This window comes from Pelodiscus sinensis, chromosome 3, assembly GCF_052426305.1.
Source record: "Pelodiscus sinensis isolate ZL-2025 chromosome 3, ASM5242630v1, whole genome shotgun sequence".
NCBI classification, from domain to species: domain Eukaryota; kingdom Metazoa; phylum Chordata; order Testudines; family Trionychidae; genus Pelodiscus; species Pelodiscus sinensis.
Genome location: NC_143054.1, coordinates 84,757,358 through 84,778,372, shown reverse-complemented (window position 1 = coordinate 84,778,372; position 21,015 = coordinate 84,757,358). Strand labels below are relative to the sequence as shown.

General features: G+C 40.3%; 2 protein-coding genes across 4 annotated transcripts in view; one reads left to right on the top strand and one right to left on the bottom strand.

Moving 5' to 3' along the window:
* The window catches only part of COL10A1 (collagen type X alpha 1 chain), a 65,918-nt gene extending 49,782 nt beyond the window's left edge, over window positions 1–16,136 (top strand). For 2 of the 3 annotated variants that reach the window (XM_075924013.2, XM_089777213.1), the window contains exons 3-4: window positions 326–479; window positions 12,913–16,136. In XM_075924013.2, coding sequence (XP_075780128.2) covers window positions 341–479; window positions 12,913–14,807 — 2,034 coding nt within the window. In that variant the 5' untranslated portion in view covers window positions 326–340 and the 3' untranslated portion in view covers window positions 14,808–16,136. The remainder of the gene's footprint in view (window positions 1–325; window positions 480–12,912) is intronic. The other variant, XM_075924015.2, reaches the window with a different exon arrangement.
* Window positions 1–21,015, bottom strand: part of NT5DC1 (5'-nucleotidase domain containing 1) — a 197,657-nt gene that overhangs the window by 153,305 nt on the left and 23,337 nt on the right. The window lies entirely within an intron of this gene.

The following is a 21,015-nucleotide window of genomic DNA, read 5'->3' as shown; positions in this document are numbered from 1 at the left end:
TTGATTATATTGCATGAAAAATTAAAGAAATGTTGATTGGAAGAGCATGGCACAGAATATTATCTGATAAAACCACAGATTATATATATCTATACTTAAACTTAGTTAAGATATTTAACCACTTTCTCTGACTAAAATAGTTATACTTTAAGAACTCCACTAGAAATACAGAGTTGGGAGCTGTTTTGCATAAAGCAGTTCTGAACATGTAATGTTAACTATTTTAAATACAACTTATTTGTTCACTGCTGTGAAACCTGAACTGATAAACTTTTTTTAAAAGTAGAACAATCATTTGCCTAAGTATTTTTCCTTTTTACTGCAGAACAGATTGGGGAATATGCAGTTACAAATATCTATTCTGTTGCTGCTTTCTCTGAACATTGTCCATGGTGGTGATGGGTTTTTTTCTGAACGATATCAAACACAAGCCAGCATGAAAGGACCACGTTTCCTACCATTTAACGTAAAAAGTCAAGGTAAGTTAAATATCTTTTTAATAATATTACAAGCAGTTATTTCCTACATGTGTTCATTACAGTACAAATAATCGCTCTTGCTATTTACTATCAGTAATAACAGTTTAGTTTTATGAATGGTTACACTGTATTGACTAAGATTATCACTGCAGACAGAAATAGGGCAGGTTCTGACAGTAATGTCTAGAAAGAGACAAGATGCTACTTTCTTGGCTGAGAGGAAAGGGAAACTTCCATTTTGTAGTGCAATTAAATAAGAGGAAGAGAGAGCAGGCAAGCAATAGCAATTTTTAATTTTCCCAAAAAATTCAGGTGGTGTTTGGTCCTGCCATGATTGCCGGGGACTGGATTTGATGACCTTTCAAGGTTCCTTCCAGTTCCATGATTGCCATTTGGAATTTGTATATAAAGACACACTCATATCATCAAAAACAGCAATCAAATTGGACATTTCAATAAAATGGGTATTTCATTAGTAAGTCAGCTGAATATTAGTAATAGTCAGAGAAAAATGTAGGTGTACAATCATATTTTTTGTTATATTAGTTTCCTTACTTAAAATTCCACTATGGTAAAAGTTTGTAATGATGAATATTAATCCAGTGTATATGGATCAAATTTAGATCTCTGTTCCACACCTGTAAACCTAAAGTAACTTCACTGACCTAATGTGAGTTACAGTACTGGAAGTGAGTTAAAAAATTACAAAGATGGATATTACTCTCTAGCAATTATTAGACTAATTTAAACACTTGAAATATAAATCAATTTTACAAGGATGCTTGTAAAACATAATTATACTTGTTCGATAAAAATACTTCTGTTGAAGTGAAGAAGTTATATTTTCTGAACTTATTTCACACACACTTTGAGATGATAAAGAATGTATTTTCCTCTCCCTTTCTCCTGTGCATAAAGTGTGTGATTATAGATAATTTATATTAAAAACACTGTAAAAAGAGGATTCTCATATGCCTTTTCTAACGTGTTTGTTAATACTAAATGCTTATTTCAACTTAACTATAAAACAATATACTTGAGTCATCTCTAGCAAGAACAAACTTGGCATGATCAATTAATGCTCTCCATATTGTTGACATATTTCATATTAGATAACTAGGTATAGAGCATAACTGGTTTCCCTAAATCATGATTTCCCCCCAAAAATTATGAGTGCACTTCACTGAACACATTACTTCAGGTGTGGATTTTATATAAAACAACATAAATGCAGCTGGGGACCATACACAAAGATCCAGTATTTTTTAAATAACCTATACCAATAAGTTTTGTTTCCTAGCTGCATGTGACACACAAAAACATTGAAGAGCAAGACTACATTGAGTATATTTAAAAACCACAATGCATCATCAGAATCCAATAAATCAAGTTTTATAATTGTTTCTACATATTACAAACTGGCATTTTTCCTCAGTTGACATTTTTGCTAAAAAATGAACTGATAAAACAGTAGTTTTCTTATATCAACATGACTCTTTAGGACCCAGTCCTTAACAGTGTCCTCAACTCAAATCCTGTTACTTTCAATGCACATTCAGGGTACTGAACACATCATGACAAAGCACTTGGTACCTTGCTGTATAGCCAACCCTTATTTCAATTCTGCAGCCAGAAAATGCCTCCAAAGACAGAAGTGACTGTTCGTTTTTTCCTAGTAGTACCAGAGAGTTCATTCAGAGTAGTTTTTTCTCTGTTACAGCTCACCTACATTTATCTGAATACTTGTGCAAGAATGTGGCAGTTGCAAAAAGAATCATGAAAGTGATCTTGATCATAGATTCTTCCCCCTCCAAGTACAAATGTTGTCTTCCACATGAGAAGTGACTGCTGTTCTGTCTGCTCTTGTGCCTTTAGTTTGAGCAGTGATTTATTTTTATGTTGATTTTTTTTCCTGGAGGCTTACATTTTATTTAAAAAAACATTTTTAAAATAATGTAAATGCAAAACACCAAGCTGTTTTCCCTATGACCAAAAAGAAGTGTTGCTCATGACTTTCAAATGTTTGTAATGAATAGACAGAAAGCTGGTGAATTAACTTTCACAGACACACCCACTGTGCTATGTTTACAATCCAGATCTTCACTGACTTCTCATAGGGCTTTCTCTGGAATGTATTTATCAAATACAGGTCCGGCACCCTCAGGACGTGACCAGTCCCGGATGAGGGATTTTGCCGGACCAGAGGAGGTCATATCTGGTCCTCCTTCTACCGGCCCTCCCACCCCCCCCATGCTAGATTGGCTACAGGCCCCAATGCCCTGGCAGTCCCCAGCTCCCTTGCCTGCCATGTGGTGCAACGCACCTTGCAGTGCACCAGGCTCCCACCTCTCTGAGCGGCCCCGCTGGGGAACACCGGGTAGTCCTAGCTAAGCATCCCCGGCGACGCATCACTCCCGGCTCCTCCATGCAGCTGTGCTCCAGTGCACCGAGCTTCTGAGCACAACCAACTTCTTAGCTGTGTGCCAGCAGCCCACAATCCTGCCAGTCCACAGGGCTCCTAGGTACCAGCACTACACTGGGATTCTCTGGTCCTGGAACACCCATCGTCATTCGGGACCACGGATGTTACCAGACCAAAGAGTCCTGGTTTACAAAGGTTCAACCTGTAACAATGCCCCTCAAAGAAAATGCAACAAACAGTCTATCACTCAATTTGCTGTTTGTTTCATGAACAGAGTGTTGCTAGTTACCCTTGTAGGGAAGAGCTTACTTCACAGAACCTGAGATACACTTTCATTTTAACTTACCTCAGTAGCTGTCCAGTGTGAGACACTTTGAATTATGTGATTTTTAATCTCTCCTGTAAAAGCAGGACAGATAAAACACAGGAAAAGACCATATTCTTCACTTCCTCATGTGGAGGGCAAACATTGTAACAGATCAGTCATGATGCCTGAAGAGAACTGACTCAGTAACCCATGGGGTCAGGGTTCCATGGGATTTGGTTAGGAGATGGTGTGGTAGGGTAGAGAGAGTCCCAGGGCATAAAGTGCAACATGGGATCAGCTACTGTCCATGACATCTTCCCCTATCCACTCTAGACATGTTACTTCATGTAGGATTCTAGGCAGCACTTTGGAATGTATTTCCCCCTCTTCCTCATTTGCAAATTTGAATTATTCCTATCCACTTTTAAACATCGTTATGCAGATAGTCAACCTCAGGATTGTGAGGCGAGTCTGAGACTGGTTCTTTCAGAGCTTATGTCTAAACTACTGCAGAAAGTTGACCTAAGGTATTCACTCCAGCTATGTGGATAATGTAACTGGAGTCAATGTACCTTAGATCATGTTACCGGGGAGGGGTCTACACATGGGTGGGTGGGGGTCGATGGGAGAAACTATTATTCTTCTCATCGGTGGTAGAGTACAGGGCTTGACTACAGGGGTTGTAATCAGTTTGGTGGGTCTTCACTAGATCCGCTAAATCCACCAGGGGTAGATCAATCACAGAGTGTTGATCCCCGCTGTAGTGTAGATGTAGCCTAAAACACCCCAAATTCTACCTATTAATTTATGTAAGAAATGACTGGAGAAGCTAGGGGGTGGGAAGGGAAGGGGCAAATGTTTCTAGGTGATAAAAGTAGAACCTAAATGCTTCTTCATTCCCAATATAGCCTCTGTTAATCTTCATTTCTATTTCCCCGTCATATTTAAAAATAAATCTGCAGTTGGGACTCTCCTTCACTAGACTTAAAAATCAGTGACGTCTGTTAACAAGGGACATGTGTAAGCCCCAATCTGCTCATGTTTCTCCATAATTTTATTAGAATGAACTTCTAAAATAATGATGGGTAGGATTCTGAAAAAGCACTCCGAGCCAGCAGAACTCTGGTCACATTGAAGACAACTGAAGTTCCACCATCCACTTCAATTAGGAGCAAAGTTTGGCAATGTTAGAAATTCTTTTCCTAATCCCATTCATAACTTCCCAGGCAGAGAATATATTTTTGTCTTTTTTCTGTGTGTTTAGCATTATCATTTGCTAAATATATTATGCTACTATTCACAGTACTTTGGGTCACAGCTTTGAAGTCTGAAAAATTCCTGGATGAGGACAACCACAAAACTAATTTTTTAAAAAATAAATAAACCTTAATGTTTCTGGTTGAGTTTTCTCCTCACACTGAACTCGGTATATAAACAAGGTCTGGCTAGACTCAGAGTACATAGACCACTTTGTGTGTCACAAAATACATGCCAAGAAATGCTTAAAAAAAAAAGCCAACCAACACTTCAGTTATCCTGGTTAAAAAGCTATAACTTCCCATAATCTTTTCACCTATCCTGTTCTACTGTGGTTTAATATGCCTTCTCTATACAAAACAAAGCACTGGGATTTTTAAATAGCTATATTAACTTGGAAATTAGATTTAAGAAAAAGGTCTTCCGCTGGGATGCCTTCCCTATACAAAACAAAGCACTGGGATTTTTAAATAGCTATATTAACTTGGAAATTAGATTTAAGAAAAAGGTCTTGGATTAGCAATGTTACATGTTCCAAACACCAAATGCAAAGATATGGGTAATACATTACCTAACAAGCATAAATGAGTGACGTAACTGAACACACTATTTCCTTCTATGTTCTAAGTGGGGTAGGATTTTCTTTACCCTTCTAAACCTTTAGGCTACGTCTACACTGGCCCCTAAAAACGGAAAAGCGATGCAAAGCAGGTAAGTCAGCATAGGGAAATCCGCGGGGGATTTAAATATCCCCCGCGGATTTAAATAAACATGTCCGCCGCTTTTTTTCTGGCTTGGGGAAAAGCCGGAAAAAAAGCGTCTAGACTGGCGCGATCCTCCGGAATAAAGCCCTTTTCCGGAGGATCTCTTATTCCTACCTGAAAGTCTCTTATTCCTACCCCAAGCCGGGAAAAAAGCGGCGGACATGTTTATTTAAATCCGCGGGGGATATTTAAATCCCCCGCGGATTTCCCTATGCTGACTTACCTGCTTTGCATCGCTTTTCCGTTTTTAGGGGCCAGTATAGACGTAGCCATAATGTGAAGGTAATATCAACCTTGTTGGGTCCACAAATATACCTCCTCTAACTATTCCATTGCCATCTGTAGCTACATTCTGTGAGGGATTAACAGGGCTTACATTCTCACAAAGTATTTCCCAGAGCTCCAGGGCTTCAGCTCTGCACGACATGCCAGGACTTCTGTGAGTTTGAAAATATTTACCAGAGTTAGGCTCCAGATGGTGCTGGCTAAATTTAAGCTCTGGGTGATAGCATTCCATTAGCAATACTAGAGGAGAGCCAAAATGTTGCCATGCAGTCAATGTGTTGAGCATGACTAGAAATGTACATTGGTCACCATTCAAAAGTCAACAACTGCCAACAGATGCCACAAAGCTATCCCAGCTTTTCCCCCTATACTATACTTGGAGTAGAAGTGAGATACTTTATGATGCCTACTGGCAAAATGCTGATTTTAGAACACTTGGTGCTTAAAGCAGCAAATCCCTTGCCTGTCCCTAGAGGTAGCACTTAACTAATTTTTAGAGACACGTGTCTATTGTCCTAAGGATTTGTAAAGAATTTGACCTTAATTTGTTACTGGGAATGGCAACAATCCTAAGTAAATGATCACCTAACACTGTCCTTTGGAGGAGTGAGTGGTGGAAAAATCATGTTCTGATTCACATCAGCAAACTGAGAGACATTCCATTAAGGGGTGTGGCGAACCAGCTCTGAGGGTTAAATGAAGACAAGAGGCTATTTCATCTAACTTATACAAATAAAGGAGAATTAGAACAGATCCAAACTGATTTCACAATATGAAAGTGTAGTTCAGTGAACCAAGTACTGACCCTTTTGTGGGAATTAAATTCACTTGGCTCTTAAGATAGAGAATACATTTCACTTGGTGGGCCTGCACTAATCTTCCTTGAATTACAGAGTCATTTGGAGAGACGATTTGGACAAAGTCACATAGTCCACTCTGCCAAATTGCCCTTTTTATATACCTTATTTACTCTCTTTGGATTCAACTACACTTAAAAGTAGAATTCAGGTAGTTAGCAGGCAGGCTTATTTCTAATTTTCCCCTTTGCGGCTGCACAGCAATAATTTGAATACCATATATATCACTTTAAAGATATGCCAATCATTTGTATTAAAGCTTTCTTTGAAATTACTGGTACGTTGCTGTGCCTCAGGTATTCTGCTTTGGCACTCTAGGTAACTACATACAACTCTCATAATAACAGCAGCTCGTATTTTATTCTTTGGCCTCAGTTTTTCCATCATCTGGTTATGAAAAAATAGCATAATTCCACGCCACTGGGCAAACAGGGACCATGCCCATCCCTATAGGTCCTGACTGATTGGGAGGACTTTGGTAAAACGGGCACCCCCAGCATCCCAGGAGCAGCGCCGCATAGGCAAAGTGGGGCAAGCCCCCACACTCTGACTCCTCTCCCTGGCAGGAGCCCTAAGGCAGGAGCACCTCTATCAGAGGCAGCAGAAGGGGGCATAGGGGAGGGTGCTGCGAAGCAGCCTCTGCCCGCAGCAGGCTGAGGCTTTCTGTGGGGAGCTGGGCCCCAACATGAACAGGGGCTGCTGCTGCCAACTCTGGCCACCGTGAACTGGGGCTGCTGGACTCAGCTTGAGCCAGGACTGAGCAGTCTCAGCTTGTGCTGGTCTGGGATGCTGCACTAGGGATGGATGTCTTTTAAATGTAGTAAGAGCCCAGCAGCTCTCATTACATTTCAAGTGCAGAGCCGCAGCATGGGTGGTTCCCAGAGCCAGTACAAGCTGGGTCCGCTCAATCCTGGCTCGAGCCGGCTCCTGGAGCTCCTTGGATCAACTACACAATTTGTCAGATAACTGCAATTTAACATCCTTAATTGGTACAGATGACCTATAACTCAAAGGCACTGTATTAGTCTTCTAATGCTTCAAGCCACTTGTATGTTTTAAGATATAAAAAAGAAAACAAAAGGTGACAGAACTAACTAAGACTCTGGTACATGCAGGCTTGGAAAATATTGTATTGCTCAATAGCATGTGTAGTACTTTAGGAATAATTAAAAAAAATTGTACCAGGTAGACTACTGCAATTTTTCAAAGCAGTCTAAAAGACTAAACTTTACATTACATGTGTATTGCATGCTCTTTTCTAATGTAGGATAATATAACAAAACTCATGGGTGGTATACTTGTGATGTTTTGAATTCACATTAACTAAGTCAGTATGCTGCACCTACTGGTCCTATCTGTGTTTGACCCGGGATTAAAACAAACTGTGAAAGTTTAAAAATATAACCATAAACATAACTTACATTGAAGTTTGTTTCTTACTCTTGTAGAGCTTAAGTCTCCTTGATTTTTCCATACCATGTAGTTCTTCTTAGAACAGCTTCTTCAGTTATCACTGGATTAAATTCCAGAACGTAAAACTACCACCATACCCTACTGTATGTGACAGCTCAGTAGTAAGCAATCCTAAAAGCAGCATAATAGAACTGCACTTCACTTTGGTGACATGTTCCAAGTACCTCATCCCAGTGAAGGATTTGTCAGTTTACAGGGTTTTTTGCTGCATTCTATTTGTAGGATCTAAAACATTAGCCTTATTTTAATTAAGTTAATGGATGATGAGGTGGTAGCATGGGCAAACTAATGTGATATTTTCAGGACCACACTGTAATTACGTAGAAGCAGAAATTTCACTTTTACACTTGGCAGCTAACAACTATTTTCCTGGCAACTCATGAAGGCAAAGCCCAGTGAATACCAGGAACACCAAGAACACTGTATACAGACCAGATTTTTCTTCTCCCTACATAACTTTTACAAATTAGTACAGCCATATAGTTTTTGAGAAGAAAAACTGAATTATTTATCTGTGCTTTCTGGTTAAGAGAGTGTTATGTAGGAGGACTAAAGGTTCAAAATAATTAGTAAGTGGCTAGAAAGGAAGCCTGGCTCAAAATCAAATTAGGAAATAAAAAAATATACTGCTAATTATTATTCACATTTAATACATCAAGCTGTCATCAAAACAGTTACACTAGGGCTACGTCTACACTGGTATGATTTTCCGAAAATGCTTTTAACGGAAAAGTTTTCCGCTAAAAGCATTTTCGGAAAAGCACGTCTAGATTGGCAGGATGCTTGTCTGCAAAAGCATTTTTTGCGGAAAAGCGCCCGTGGCCAATCTAGATGCGGTTTTCCACAAAAAAGCCCTGATCGCCATTTTCGCGATCAGGGCTTTTTTGCGGAAAACACTACTGTGCTGTTTATACTGGCCCTTTTGCACAAAAGTCTTTCAGAAAAAGACTTTTGCCCAAACGGGAGCAGCATAGTATTTCCGGAAAAGCACTGACGATCTTACATGAGATCGTCAGTGCTTTTCCGGAAATTCAAGCGGCCAGTGTAGACAGCTGGCAAGTTTTTCCGCAAAATCATTTGATTTTGCGGAAAAACTTGCCAGTCTAGACACAGCCTAGTGGTATACAACACCTAGTGATACAAGTGACCCATATTACTACATGACCTCTAAGGACTAGTTATTTTATCCTAATTGGATAGACTAGAAGGACAACAATTTGTCAAGATATGAAACAATTTGTGAATAGAGTAAACAAAAAAATAATTTTTGGCTTTAGCCACAATAAAATGGATGAAAGAAAATAGGCAAAAGCCTTTTGAGTATTCTTGAAATAACATCAATAGAAATCGTAAAGAGAGTGTGAGAACCATTTGTGAAAGTTGCTAAGTGGCTCCAGAACCAAAGCTTCTTGCCCTTTTCTCAGTCCACAATTACAGCTATGCAGAGGCATCTTATGTGAATAAGAGCTGCTCATAAAGTTGCTGATGATGTCACTCATGGTTACATCACACAGGTACAGATGGGTAATACTCAGCAAAGAATCCTCAACAGCCAATGAAAATTCAGCTGTAAAGTTTTCTGCAAATGTTTCAAGAGCCCTGCAGGCTATAACTATGAGACTTATATTAATGTCTATGGAAGTAGCTAGCAATTTTTTTTAAAAGGGTGGGTACTCCTTAACTGTAATGTAACTAGAGTAACCATATGGCTATTTATTCACTAGCAATATCCTGTAATTCTGCCAATAGGATACCATCTAAATTTCTTAGATGTCTCAGATGTGCACTGGAATGAAGGTTTTTTTAATTTCAAAATAAGCAATGCTGAATGCCTTCAATTCACATTACTAAGTAAGAAGAAGCATTTATACGCAAACTTGCATAAAATATCTTCAAAACAGCACAGTGCTTTCCCCTCCTACTTCAGCTTGTGTCTTGGCACATAACATTTTAAAACTCAATATTAACTTATCTAGTCTTTCTGCAGTACTATAGCATCACATACACTCCATGTAAAGTTTACACACAAACATACCAAAGCAGCTGAAATATGAACTATATTTGATTTATAGGTATTGTGCAATCACCACTGTCAATAAAAAAAAAATTCTAACTCACAGAGGATCTCAGATGTTCTATCATCAAGCACTTCACACGTGCACCATCCAGCAACATATTCCAAATAAAATGTTAAAGTTGTCACCCAGGTAACAGGTCCTTCCTGTTCCACTCAGTGGACTTTATTATTCTACTTACACACCTCCTTTAACTATTCATAACATTTGCTTTATAGCAGGAGTGTGTATCTACAAGATCCATCAGCTGAAGAGTATGGCATATTCATTCAAACTGTGGGGTTTCACACTGAAGTCTCCTCTTGACATTTATATTATTCCTAGTGCTATAGGTATTTCATAAAAATCAGCATCCAAAGCCCCATGGAATTCTGCAGTTTCCCTAACGCCACCTTACGGCATTAATACTTAAGCACACAGCTCTTTACTTCTATGTTTCTATCTGACACATGGTGGAGTGGCTCCATCTGCTGTTTTATTCTTACACACCAAATCATTTTCTATAGAAAAACATACAAATAAGGAACTAAAAGAAAAGAAAAGCCATGCTATGTTATGAATGTCAGTGCAGTGAAATTAATGTTTGCAGTGTTGTAGCTATGTTGGTCTAGGATAGTAGAGAGACAAGGTGTGTGACAGCTAGAGGAAAGGATTCAAGAAAGATTTCTTTCAGGATGTGGTCCCCATCGAGTACATGTTATAGTTGTTTAATGATATCCCACAGAAGTTCCTAGAAATGTGTGGTCTGAGAATTTTCATCCCTTTCATGCAACTTCTCAACCTTGCCACACTCACCATCACAAGCAAGCCCAAAGGCCAGGGCACACTAACTCAAACCAGCACTAGACCTTGCCAGAACAGATACAAAACTTCAACACATCTTCATTGCTACGGTGATCAACCCTATCCAACCCCAACCTCCCTCCAGCACACCCTTCAAGATCCATGGGTCCTACACATTTCTATCACAACATGTGGTATACCCCCATCCAGTGCATTAAATTCCCCTAAACAACTATGTGGCAGTCAACAGTGACTGTGCTCTCAGATGAACTTACACAGAAAAAGGCTAAATGAAAATCAAACCAAAACACCGTCTCACATCACCATAGGCAAAAATGCTTCTCACAAAATGACCACTCTACATCTGCCCTTTCAGTCCTCATCCTCAAAGGAAACCTGCCCAACACTTTCAAAAGATGAGCCTATGAGCTTCAAATTCATAACTTTGTTAGACACTAAAAATCCTGATCTTAATAAACAAGCATGATCTTTATGGCTTACAATAACTATTTGTACCAAATAACCTCCATTTTCTGTCCTACAGCTACAGAGGTGTTAACAGGCCACTTCACTCAAAGAGTCTGTTGGAATAGGAGTTCACTTCTTATGCTAAACAATCTGTGACACTTTGTGTATATCCACACTGCAATTAAACACCCATGGCTGCCCAGGCCAGCTGACTCGAGTTCAAGGGGCTATAAAACTGTCAGCCACAAGCACTGAATTACAGTGTACATACTCTGAGAGTCCCTTTCCCAGATCTGAAGAAAAGTTCTGTGTAGCCTGAAAGCCTGTTTCACTCACTGACAGAAGTTTAGGTCCAGGAAAATATATTACTTCATCCACATACACTCGCTAGTAAAATGAATGGCCATTACTTGCCCAACTGTGTATAAAGTGAAAGCAACCACTACAAATAAATGATGTTATCTAGACACATGCTATGTGATTTAGTAACTAAGAAACAAAACCATGATTCAGACGGGGGAGGAGGGAAAAGCTGAAATCTAAGTAGTTGGAGCGTTAGTAAAATAATTGATATGACAGTTGTACAGGTATTAGGAAGCTTCTTTAAGCTAGCACATTTTCAAATATGCAGACTGAGTGGCCATCACTGACTTACTGAATTCACTGGAGAATATTCTGTCATGGTATCATGACCTAGCGTAACGTTGACAGACCCCGATTGTCTGAAGGCAGAATTGAAACTGGGACCTATGGAGCTTAGTGCATGAGCCTCTACCTCATGCATGCTCATTATTCTCTGTAAGTGGTCTCAGTGGTGAGAAAGGCATTTTCAGTTGGCTGCCACACGTGGCACAGGAGACAGACAATGAACTGTGCACTTTTCAGCAAGCCACCATAGAAACAAAAGCTTTTTTACATGAGACAGACTAGCAACAATGTCTGTTTAGATAGGACTCATTCAGTATATTTTAGCAAGACAGAAACCACAAAAAACAACCTCTCTCAGCTAGAAATCAGGGCTCATGGTACACACAAGCTTTATTAGTGGTGTCAAACACCCAGCCCACACAATGAATTCAGATGGCTCGATACAGAAAGCAAACCTGACATATTTAGCTAATGCAGAATCTGACCTTATATATTTTTAAAAAATGTATAAATTCATTCTTACCCCACACAGTTGGGGAGATAAATTTCCAAATATAAACCACTTTGCAAGTCTTCCTGAGTTGGCAAAGAGATGGGATGAAAAAAAGAATCAGTAGGGAACTCCCATGTGCCTTCCTCCCATTCATCTCACTGCAGTGTTAGCTGTCATGCCTAAAGAGTGAGCACTACCAAGAGAGAAGGAATGATTTATTACCTATTTGCATGTTGATTCCTATAGTAGACAATTTAGGGAACAGGGAAATAGGACTGTTAGGTAAATATTTATCTATCCCCTGTGCCTTTGTTATTTTTATGTTTCTTTTATAAATGGATCAACGGAAGCACAGAGACTTTAAGTGGATTGCCGAAGTTCATACCAAATGATTGGTTTTGCAGGGGATGGAACCCAGGAATCTTACCCTGTTTTCTTCTCTAACCAGTTGAACTTGCAGTAATTTAAAGACACTGTGATCTTTGTTATACTAACTGGTATTTTCATTTTTATTTTCATTTGGTTACCCCTCTGCGTCAGCCAGAATTCTGACAAACTATGAACCCTCTACCATTGCACTAATGATTTTATTGTGTCTTAGGTTTACAGGGAAGGGGAGAACAAGGACCTCCTGGTCTACCAGGTCCTTCGGGACCAAGAGGACAACCAGGCACACCAGGGCCACCAGGCTATGGAAATCCAGGTCCTCAAGGTCCACCAGGCCCCCCCGGCCCACCAGGATTTTCTGCTGTTGGAAAGCCAGGCTTACCAGGTTTACCAGGAAAACCAGGGGAAAAAGGATTAAATGGTGAAAAAGGAGATATTGGACCTGCTGGTCTCCCAGGACCTAGAGGGCCCCAGGGGCCTCCTGGAATTCCTGGTCCTGCTGGAATCTCTGTTGCTGGCAAGGCAGGAGAACAAGGACCACCAGGAGCACAAGGACCACGGGGTATCCCTGGAGAAAAGGGTGAGCCAGGCATTCCTGGCATAAATGGACTAAAAGGAGAAAATGGATATGGAGTTCCAGGACGCCCAGGTGACAGAGGGCTTCCAGGCCCCCAGGGTCCCCCAGGGCCTCCTGGACTCACTGCAATAGGGAAACCGGGTGAAAACGGGCTTCCAGGTCAGCCAGGTGTGAAAGGTGAGCAGGGTTTACCAGGAGCTCCAGGACCAGCAGGCATCCCTGGTTTGCAAGGTCTTCCTGGGGAACCTGGGCCTGCAGGAATTGGAAAGCCTGGTGCAAATGGACCCCCAGGATTACCAGGGATTCCTGGAGCAAAAGGACTGCCTGGACCCCAAGGTTTGCCTGGATCCTCAGGCCTTCCAGGATTTGGAAAGCCAGGTTTGCCAGGGATGAAAGGACACAGAGGACCTGAAGGTCTTCCTGGTGCTCCGGGAATCAAAGGGGATCAAGGTCCAGCTGGCATTCCAGGAGAACCAGGGCCATCTGGACCACCTGGAAATATGGGTCCTCAAGGACTTAGGGGACTACCAGGTGAAAATGGCCTACCTGGGCCTAAAGGAGAAACAGGACCTGCAGGTCTTATGGGATACGCAGGAGCTAAAGGTGACAGAGGCCTACCAGGGTTAGAGGGAAAGCCAGGTTATCCAGGGGAGCAGGGGCTTGCTGGTCCGAAAGGACCTCCAGGTTTACCAGGCCCAAAAGGGGACAATGGTCATGTGGGGCCATCTGGCCTACCTGGTCCAATGGGTGCACAAGGACTTAAAGGAGAACCAGGATTTAATGGTGAGCCAGGCCCAAGAGGGCCTTCTGGAATACCTGGTATAAGAGGTCCAATTGGGCCAGCCGGCATTCCAGGATTTCCAGGCACTAAAGGGGATCCAGGGGCACCAGGATTACCAGGTCCGGCTGGCATTGCCACTAAAGGTTTAAATGGACCCATGGGCCCACCTGGACTCCCAGGCCCAAGAGGCAACAATGGAGAGCCTGGGTTACCAGGCCCTCCAGGTCCACCTGGTCCTCCTGGGCAAGCAGTACTCCCACAAATGCCAGACAGTTATATAAAAGCAGGAGAGAGTCAAAGCCTCTCAGGAATGCCTCTTATGAAAGCAGGAGCAAACCAAGGTCTAACTGGAATGCCAGTGTCAGCTTTCTCTGTCATTCTCTCCAAAGCCTACCCTGGGGCCACTGTCCCCATAAAATTTGATAAAATTTTGTACAATAGACAGCAACACTATGATCCCAGAACAGGAATCTTCACATGTAGGATCCCAGGACTTTACTATTTTTCCTACCACGTACATGTAAAAGGAACACATGTTTGGGTTGCGCTACACAAAAATGGCTCACCCATCATGTACACTTACGATGAGTACAAGAAAGGATACCTTGACCAAGCCTCTGGAAGTGCTGTAATTGATCTCATGGAAAACGATCAAGTCTGGCTGCAGCTGCCCAATGCAGAATCTAATGGCTTATATTCCTCTGATTATGTTCACTCTTCTTTCTCAGGATTCTTGTTCGCTCATATGTGATAGTACAGTATCCGCCCTTAGCTGTCCTAATATTGTCTCTTTCAGACATTTTTTATTGGACTGTGGTCTGACACCTATAACTGGTCATACAAATTATTTGCAACAAAGGGGAAGTAAGGATGATAATGTAGGGCAATTTGTTTCAAAGCTAACGCTTCAGAATAACTTTGCATGTTTTAGAATTCTCTAAGAGAATTATTTGCAAAAACACTGTAGTAAGGGTAAGTCAGCTGTCCTTCTGAATACAACATTAAATATTGTGGTGATACATGATGCAGCTCTTCTCTGCTTTACATTCTCTAAATTGGTATTACTAAATTGATTTTATATCTTAAATATACTTTTAAGTCTTCATAAAGTAATAATTCCTGAATACTACATATTTTATCACAGAAACAAAGACATTATTTTAAATTAATCATTCACAGAGGTTAGTGTGATCTTAACAATGATCAAGAGATTGCTTTTAGAAAAAGGGAAGTCTAATTTACTTTATATGATCTCCATAACAATATACATATTATTGAAATCAACTTTGAAAAATATGTCTCCAAAGATAAGATTTTAGGCATGATAAAGGATTTTATATCTTACTAAGGTACTGATTTTGCTGGAGGGATCTCTTAAGACTAGTTCATCAAAACAACCAGAAGTAAAGAAAAGGAAACTTTTTGGTTCAGCTGTCTGGGACAAAGCACCACTTTTCTTCCTTAAGAGTTCTCTTTGGAGGTGGGGGGTGAAGAGAGGGAAGGATTACAGGGGCAGACAGAAAGGACAGGAAGACTTTGCACTACAGTAATTAAATAAAATGTGTATCATAGATAAGATGGTCTTTTGAAGGATTTATTTTAAAAACTGTATGCCTGAAGAGCCAAGCATTTAAGGCTAAAGATGAATACTCAGATTATGCATCTAAAAAATCTATGCAATTATTTTTTATGAACATGATTTTATAATCTGCACCAACACACTAAAACAATATTTTTTAAGGAAATTTTAAACTAAGGCACTACAGGCTAATGCTCTGAGTAAATGTTACAGTAACACACAACTTTTTTTCAGTAAAATCAGAAACTGGCAATCTACAGTAACACATACATTCATGCAGATACTGATACAGTATAGTGCAAATTTAATATAGCTTTTATCAACTAAAATCATTAGAGGCAGTCTTTTACCTACACTGTTTTTCATGCACAGTAAGTTTATTTCTTTAAAAAGAATATGTCTTTATTAAGTGTATTAGTTCCCAATTAATTAAAAGTAGAAATGTGCATTATTCAACAACATATTTGACACATTTCTGGCATAGCAAATTTAATCAGTCAACAGATCACACTGTCATATTTACTGTTCACATATATATTTAATGTTTAATTGATTTGTTGGATCTAGCATTCATCTAATTTAGAGTATTCAGCACTGAAGTTAGTGATACATACATGAACAAATCAACTAAATTAATATTTTTTAATTTTATTTCTTTTCAGTTAAGTGTACTTTTGTTCAAATAAGATTTTCCTGTTCATGCATAGCCCTCAGAGATGCTTGTCAAATAACCCTGAAAAATTTATGTTTTTTTTTTTTTAAGTTGAAAGTTGCTTTGACATAGATGCTTTGTCAGTCATTTTCTCTGTCAAAGTTATTTTTTCTAAAAGCTCAAAAGTCCATGTTTTATTATTTTTGATTGTTCTATTTGTTTATAAAACCCAAGTCAATGGCTGTATTCATTTAAAGCCAGCATTATTGTTTTCTTTTCTGTAACACTTCTACTTTGTTTTCCAAATTTGGTAAAACTTCCGTATTAATAAAAAAGTGAAAATTATCTTTAAATTGGTCTTAAGTCAACATGTATTGCTTTATAAACTGTAATAAATTATTATGCAACAGCTTTGCAAAATTCTGTTCATTCCTTTGCCTACAGTGAACAATGCTTTCTGGGACAGTCAAATAAAATTTATTCTACAGCAGCCAAGTAGACTTAGTGAGTGGGTTGGTAAACTATCATGACAGTTTTGTAAGGCTGACTGGCAACATAATAGGCACTAAACATAATATCCAAACACCACATAAATTCTACTTTCTTTTGAACCAACCTGAAAATTCTAGGCACACTGACCTTTTTGATTATCAGTCTGGGCTTTCCCCCTCAGATTCCAGTCTAATTCAAAAATAGATTCCAATTAAGATCACCAATTTTTTGTACAACGAATTATTTTACTATGCAATCATCTTGTGATACATCATTAATCTGTTCAACTGCCCAAAGCAGCTTTCCAGCATTTCAAGAGGATAAATTTTTCTGCCAATACATTCAGTTTATTTGGCACTTGCATTTGGAAAGTGTTAACAGCCACAGGGTAGTGGATATGGGAAACTCTCCATTGGCAAGTACTACTGATATTCTGAAAATGTTTTCACGATTACTCTATAATGAAGGAAATCCAAAAACATGTGCTGAAATTTGCCAACATGTACCACGTATCAGATAGATTGCTGACCTATGAATCTAATTAGTTACTTTTTTTTCGAAAGTATGTGGATGTTGGAAGGATATTAAATAGTGCCATCGAGAGTACTTTTTATGAAAATTTAATCTGCATCAGCATTAGAACAGACATCCCCATGGGTATGTCTACACTTGCTCCCTATCTCGAGATAGGGATGCAAATGTAGCCAACTGAAATTGCTAATGAAACAGGGATTTAAATATCCCGTGCTTCATTAGCATAATCTCGCCCGTGCGCTATTCCGATCGCCAGCTGATCGAACCAGGAAGTGTGCTCCGGGCCGTGTTAGTTCGAATCAAACCCCATTTTTTTGAGGAGTAACGTTAGTTCAAACCAAGGGGTTTGGTTCAAACTAATGCATCCTAGTGCGCACTTTCACTTTCGAAATAGCTGTTGAGAGGAATAACATGCCGGCGAGATCATGCTAATGAAGCACGGGATATTTAAATCCCCACTTCATTAGCAATTTTGGTTGGCTACATTTGCATCCCTATCCTGAGATAGGGAGCAAGTGTAGATGTACCCCAAGAGATAGATTGTTACCCACTTACTTCTTCATTCATTTAAACGCTTAGGCTTGCTTTATGTGAATTTAGATAAACAGTACAAGTTTAATACCTAAAGTCTTTGACACTGACTTATGAATGAACTTTTCATATTATTGCATCAGAGTCTATCTATAACAACATTTTAAAAAAACCCTCAAAACTTTGGATGACTATAGACTGATTTTGTAGTAAATTTGTATTTCAGTCATCCAGTGTCAATTTTCCTAGTCCAGCCTGAAATCCACCCTGCTTGTAGTTGTGGATTCACAATCCACTTTTAAAGAAAATAATGATAGAACTCAAATCTTCTTAGGCAGGAACTACAAACTTCCAAGAAACACCAGATACAGATTAAGGGTTCATTTTCTTTTGCCATTTTTAAAAACAAGCATGTTTTTTAAATAATCTAACAAAGCAAAGAAGTTACTCCTACTTCCTACTCAGAAGGGAAAGAGAAGTTACTCACTCTGTGCAGTAAAACAATGGTTCTTCGAGATGTGTATCCAAGTGGGTGCTCCACTATTGGTGTTGGGCTTGCCCCAACACAATAGACTGTAGATTTTAACAGCAGTGTCCAGTCAAGCTGTGCATGCACGAGAGATGCACAGAGTTCATGCCTTTGAAGTTAGCATGCACAGCCCGATTCCTCTGTTTCTTCTTGTCCCGAGGTAGGTATGCTGCCATGATAGTTATGCTGTGGAGGATACACCAATTTCAGAGCCAAATCACCTCTGCACAGAGGAAAGGGGATCTGGCGCTCCCTTGGTGGTTAATGTAGAACATCGTGGTCACATTGTCAGTGAGGATGCACACCAAGAATCCTTGAATGTGTGCAAGGAAGTGTTTGAAGGCGTTGTGAACTATTCGAAGCTTGAGCAGGCTGATATGAAGCCTGGACTTGCTGGGCCACTTTTCCTGGGTGAATTGTTGCTGGAAGTGGGCACCCCAACCTAGAAGTGATGCATCTGTAGTGATTTGTTTGGATGGCTGATCTCAGTAGAAAGGCACCCCACTGTAGAGGTTCTGTGCCTGGGTCCAACATTGCAAAAAAGGTAAGGAATTTCTGAGGAGGTGAAACGTGCCTGTGGATGAAGTATCTGGTTGGTGTGTAGACTGAGGCAATCCAGTGCTGGAAACATTGAAATCATAGTCTGGCATGTAGGACAACATATGTGGTAGCTGCCATATGCCCCAAGAGTTTGAGACAGGTTAGAAGGGAATAGTTGGGCTGGTGGTCATGATTATGACCAGGCTTTTTATAGTTTTGAAACACCACATGCCTACGTGAGCCCCTATAAACTCTAGGCACTGGGTGGGGTGTAGAGTAGATTTTTGTTTGTTGATAATGAATCCTACAGGCTAAAGGAAGGCTTTTGTGAATCTGATCATGTCCCTTGTGGTCTGTTGGGTGGGACTTCAAATGAGGCAATCGTCCAAATAAGGGAAGATTGTGATGCCTTTTTGTCGGAGATGCACCGCTGCAACTGCCAGGGACTTTGAGAAGACTCTGGGGGCAGAAGGGAGTCCAAACAGAAGGACTCTGTATTGAAAATGATCTGATGCTATCATAAAGCACAGGAAATGTCGGTGTGCAGATTGTATCATGGTATGGAAATATGCATCTTAGAGGTCAAGGACTGCAAACCAGTCCCCTCTGTCCAGTGTGGGAATAATCGTGGCGAGTGTAACCATTTTGAAGCGCGGCTTGCAATGACATATGTTCAATTGACAGAGCTCTAAAATAGACCTTCAATCCCTTGTTCTCTTTTTGGTGAGAAAGTAGTGTGAGTAAAAACCTCTCCCTTAGTATTGTTTGGGGACCTATTCTATAAGCTCCTATATTGAGAAGGTGTTGGACTTCTTGGTGGAGGAGGGTCCCTGAAGCCGGGGGGAGGAGAAGGAGGTTGGGCGGATAGATATGAAAGGGACAGAGTGCAACTGATGATTTCTAAAATCCACCGATCTGTCGTGATTTCTTCCCATTGGTTGTAAAAAGGACACAAGCTCAAGGGTGGAAGATGTCAGATCCACCTGGCACTGTTGTAGAGGGAAGGTCGGGCAGACCCTCAACCAAATTCTCAAACCTGTTGTCTAGAGGCCTGAGTCGCGGAAGAGTGTATGTTTGGGGCTCTTCTCCACTGAGTTTGTGGTTGGAATCGACTTTGATCAAATGAGCGATGTTGCTGCTGTCTGTCAAAGGTTGTGTCCCTATGTCTTTGGTAGGGATTATAGTGCTTCCTTCGGGGCGGGGGGGGGGGGGGGGGAGGAGACGGCATATACATCTCTAGTGTGCATAAGGTGGTGTGTGAGTCTTTGCTAGGATGCAAGGCTTCACTGGTCTTTGCAGCGAATAATTTGTCCTTATTGAATGGTAAGTTTTCTACATTAACCAGGAGGACTTAGGAACTCCAGCTGCTTGAAGCCAGGATGAGCTCTACATTACTATGGATGTTGCCGTAGCGCTTGCCGTGGTGTTGAGCCATCTGTAGGGCTGTATAAGAAATAGTATACCCCTCTTTAATGATGGCTTTGAGAATGAGTCTCTTATCATCTGGGAGATGTTGCGTTAGTTTTGCATAATTGTCAAAGTCGTGATTAGCGAGTAGGGCTGTGTAGTTAGCTATATGAAAGGGTTGAGAAGGAATACATTTTCCTGCCAAACACTTCCAGGTGTTTGTGGTCTTTGTCTTGTATATTTGTTTTATATTGAGGATTTTTAGACCTATGATTTGCAGCATCAACCACTAAGGAATTGGATTGAGGGTACAAGAATAAACAGTCCATGCCTTTTGATGGAACAAAGTATTTTCTATCTGCTCTTTTGATGGTTGTGGGGAGGGAGTTGTGGCTGGCATTTGCCATACTTTGTTCACTGCTTCAAGTATTGCCTCATCTAGAGGCAGTGCAATTTTGGTCTTTGTAGAGGGATGAAAGTTCTTTAGAAGCTTATACTACTTCTCCTGCAGTTCTGATATCACAGCCACCTGACTGATGGCCACCTTTTTGAATAAACCTTGAAATTGTTTTAGGTTGTCAGTAGATGAGGAATTGTTTAGAATAACTGCTTCATCAGGTGCAGAAGACAAACAGGCATGTCTGTTTGTTGGATGTTTGGATTATCCTTAGTCTGTTCTTCCTCGGGGTAAATGC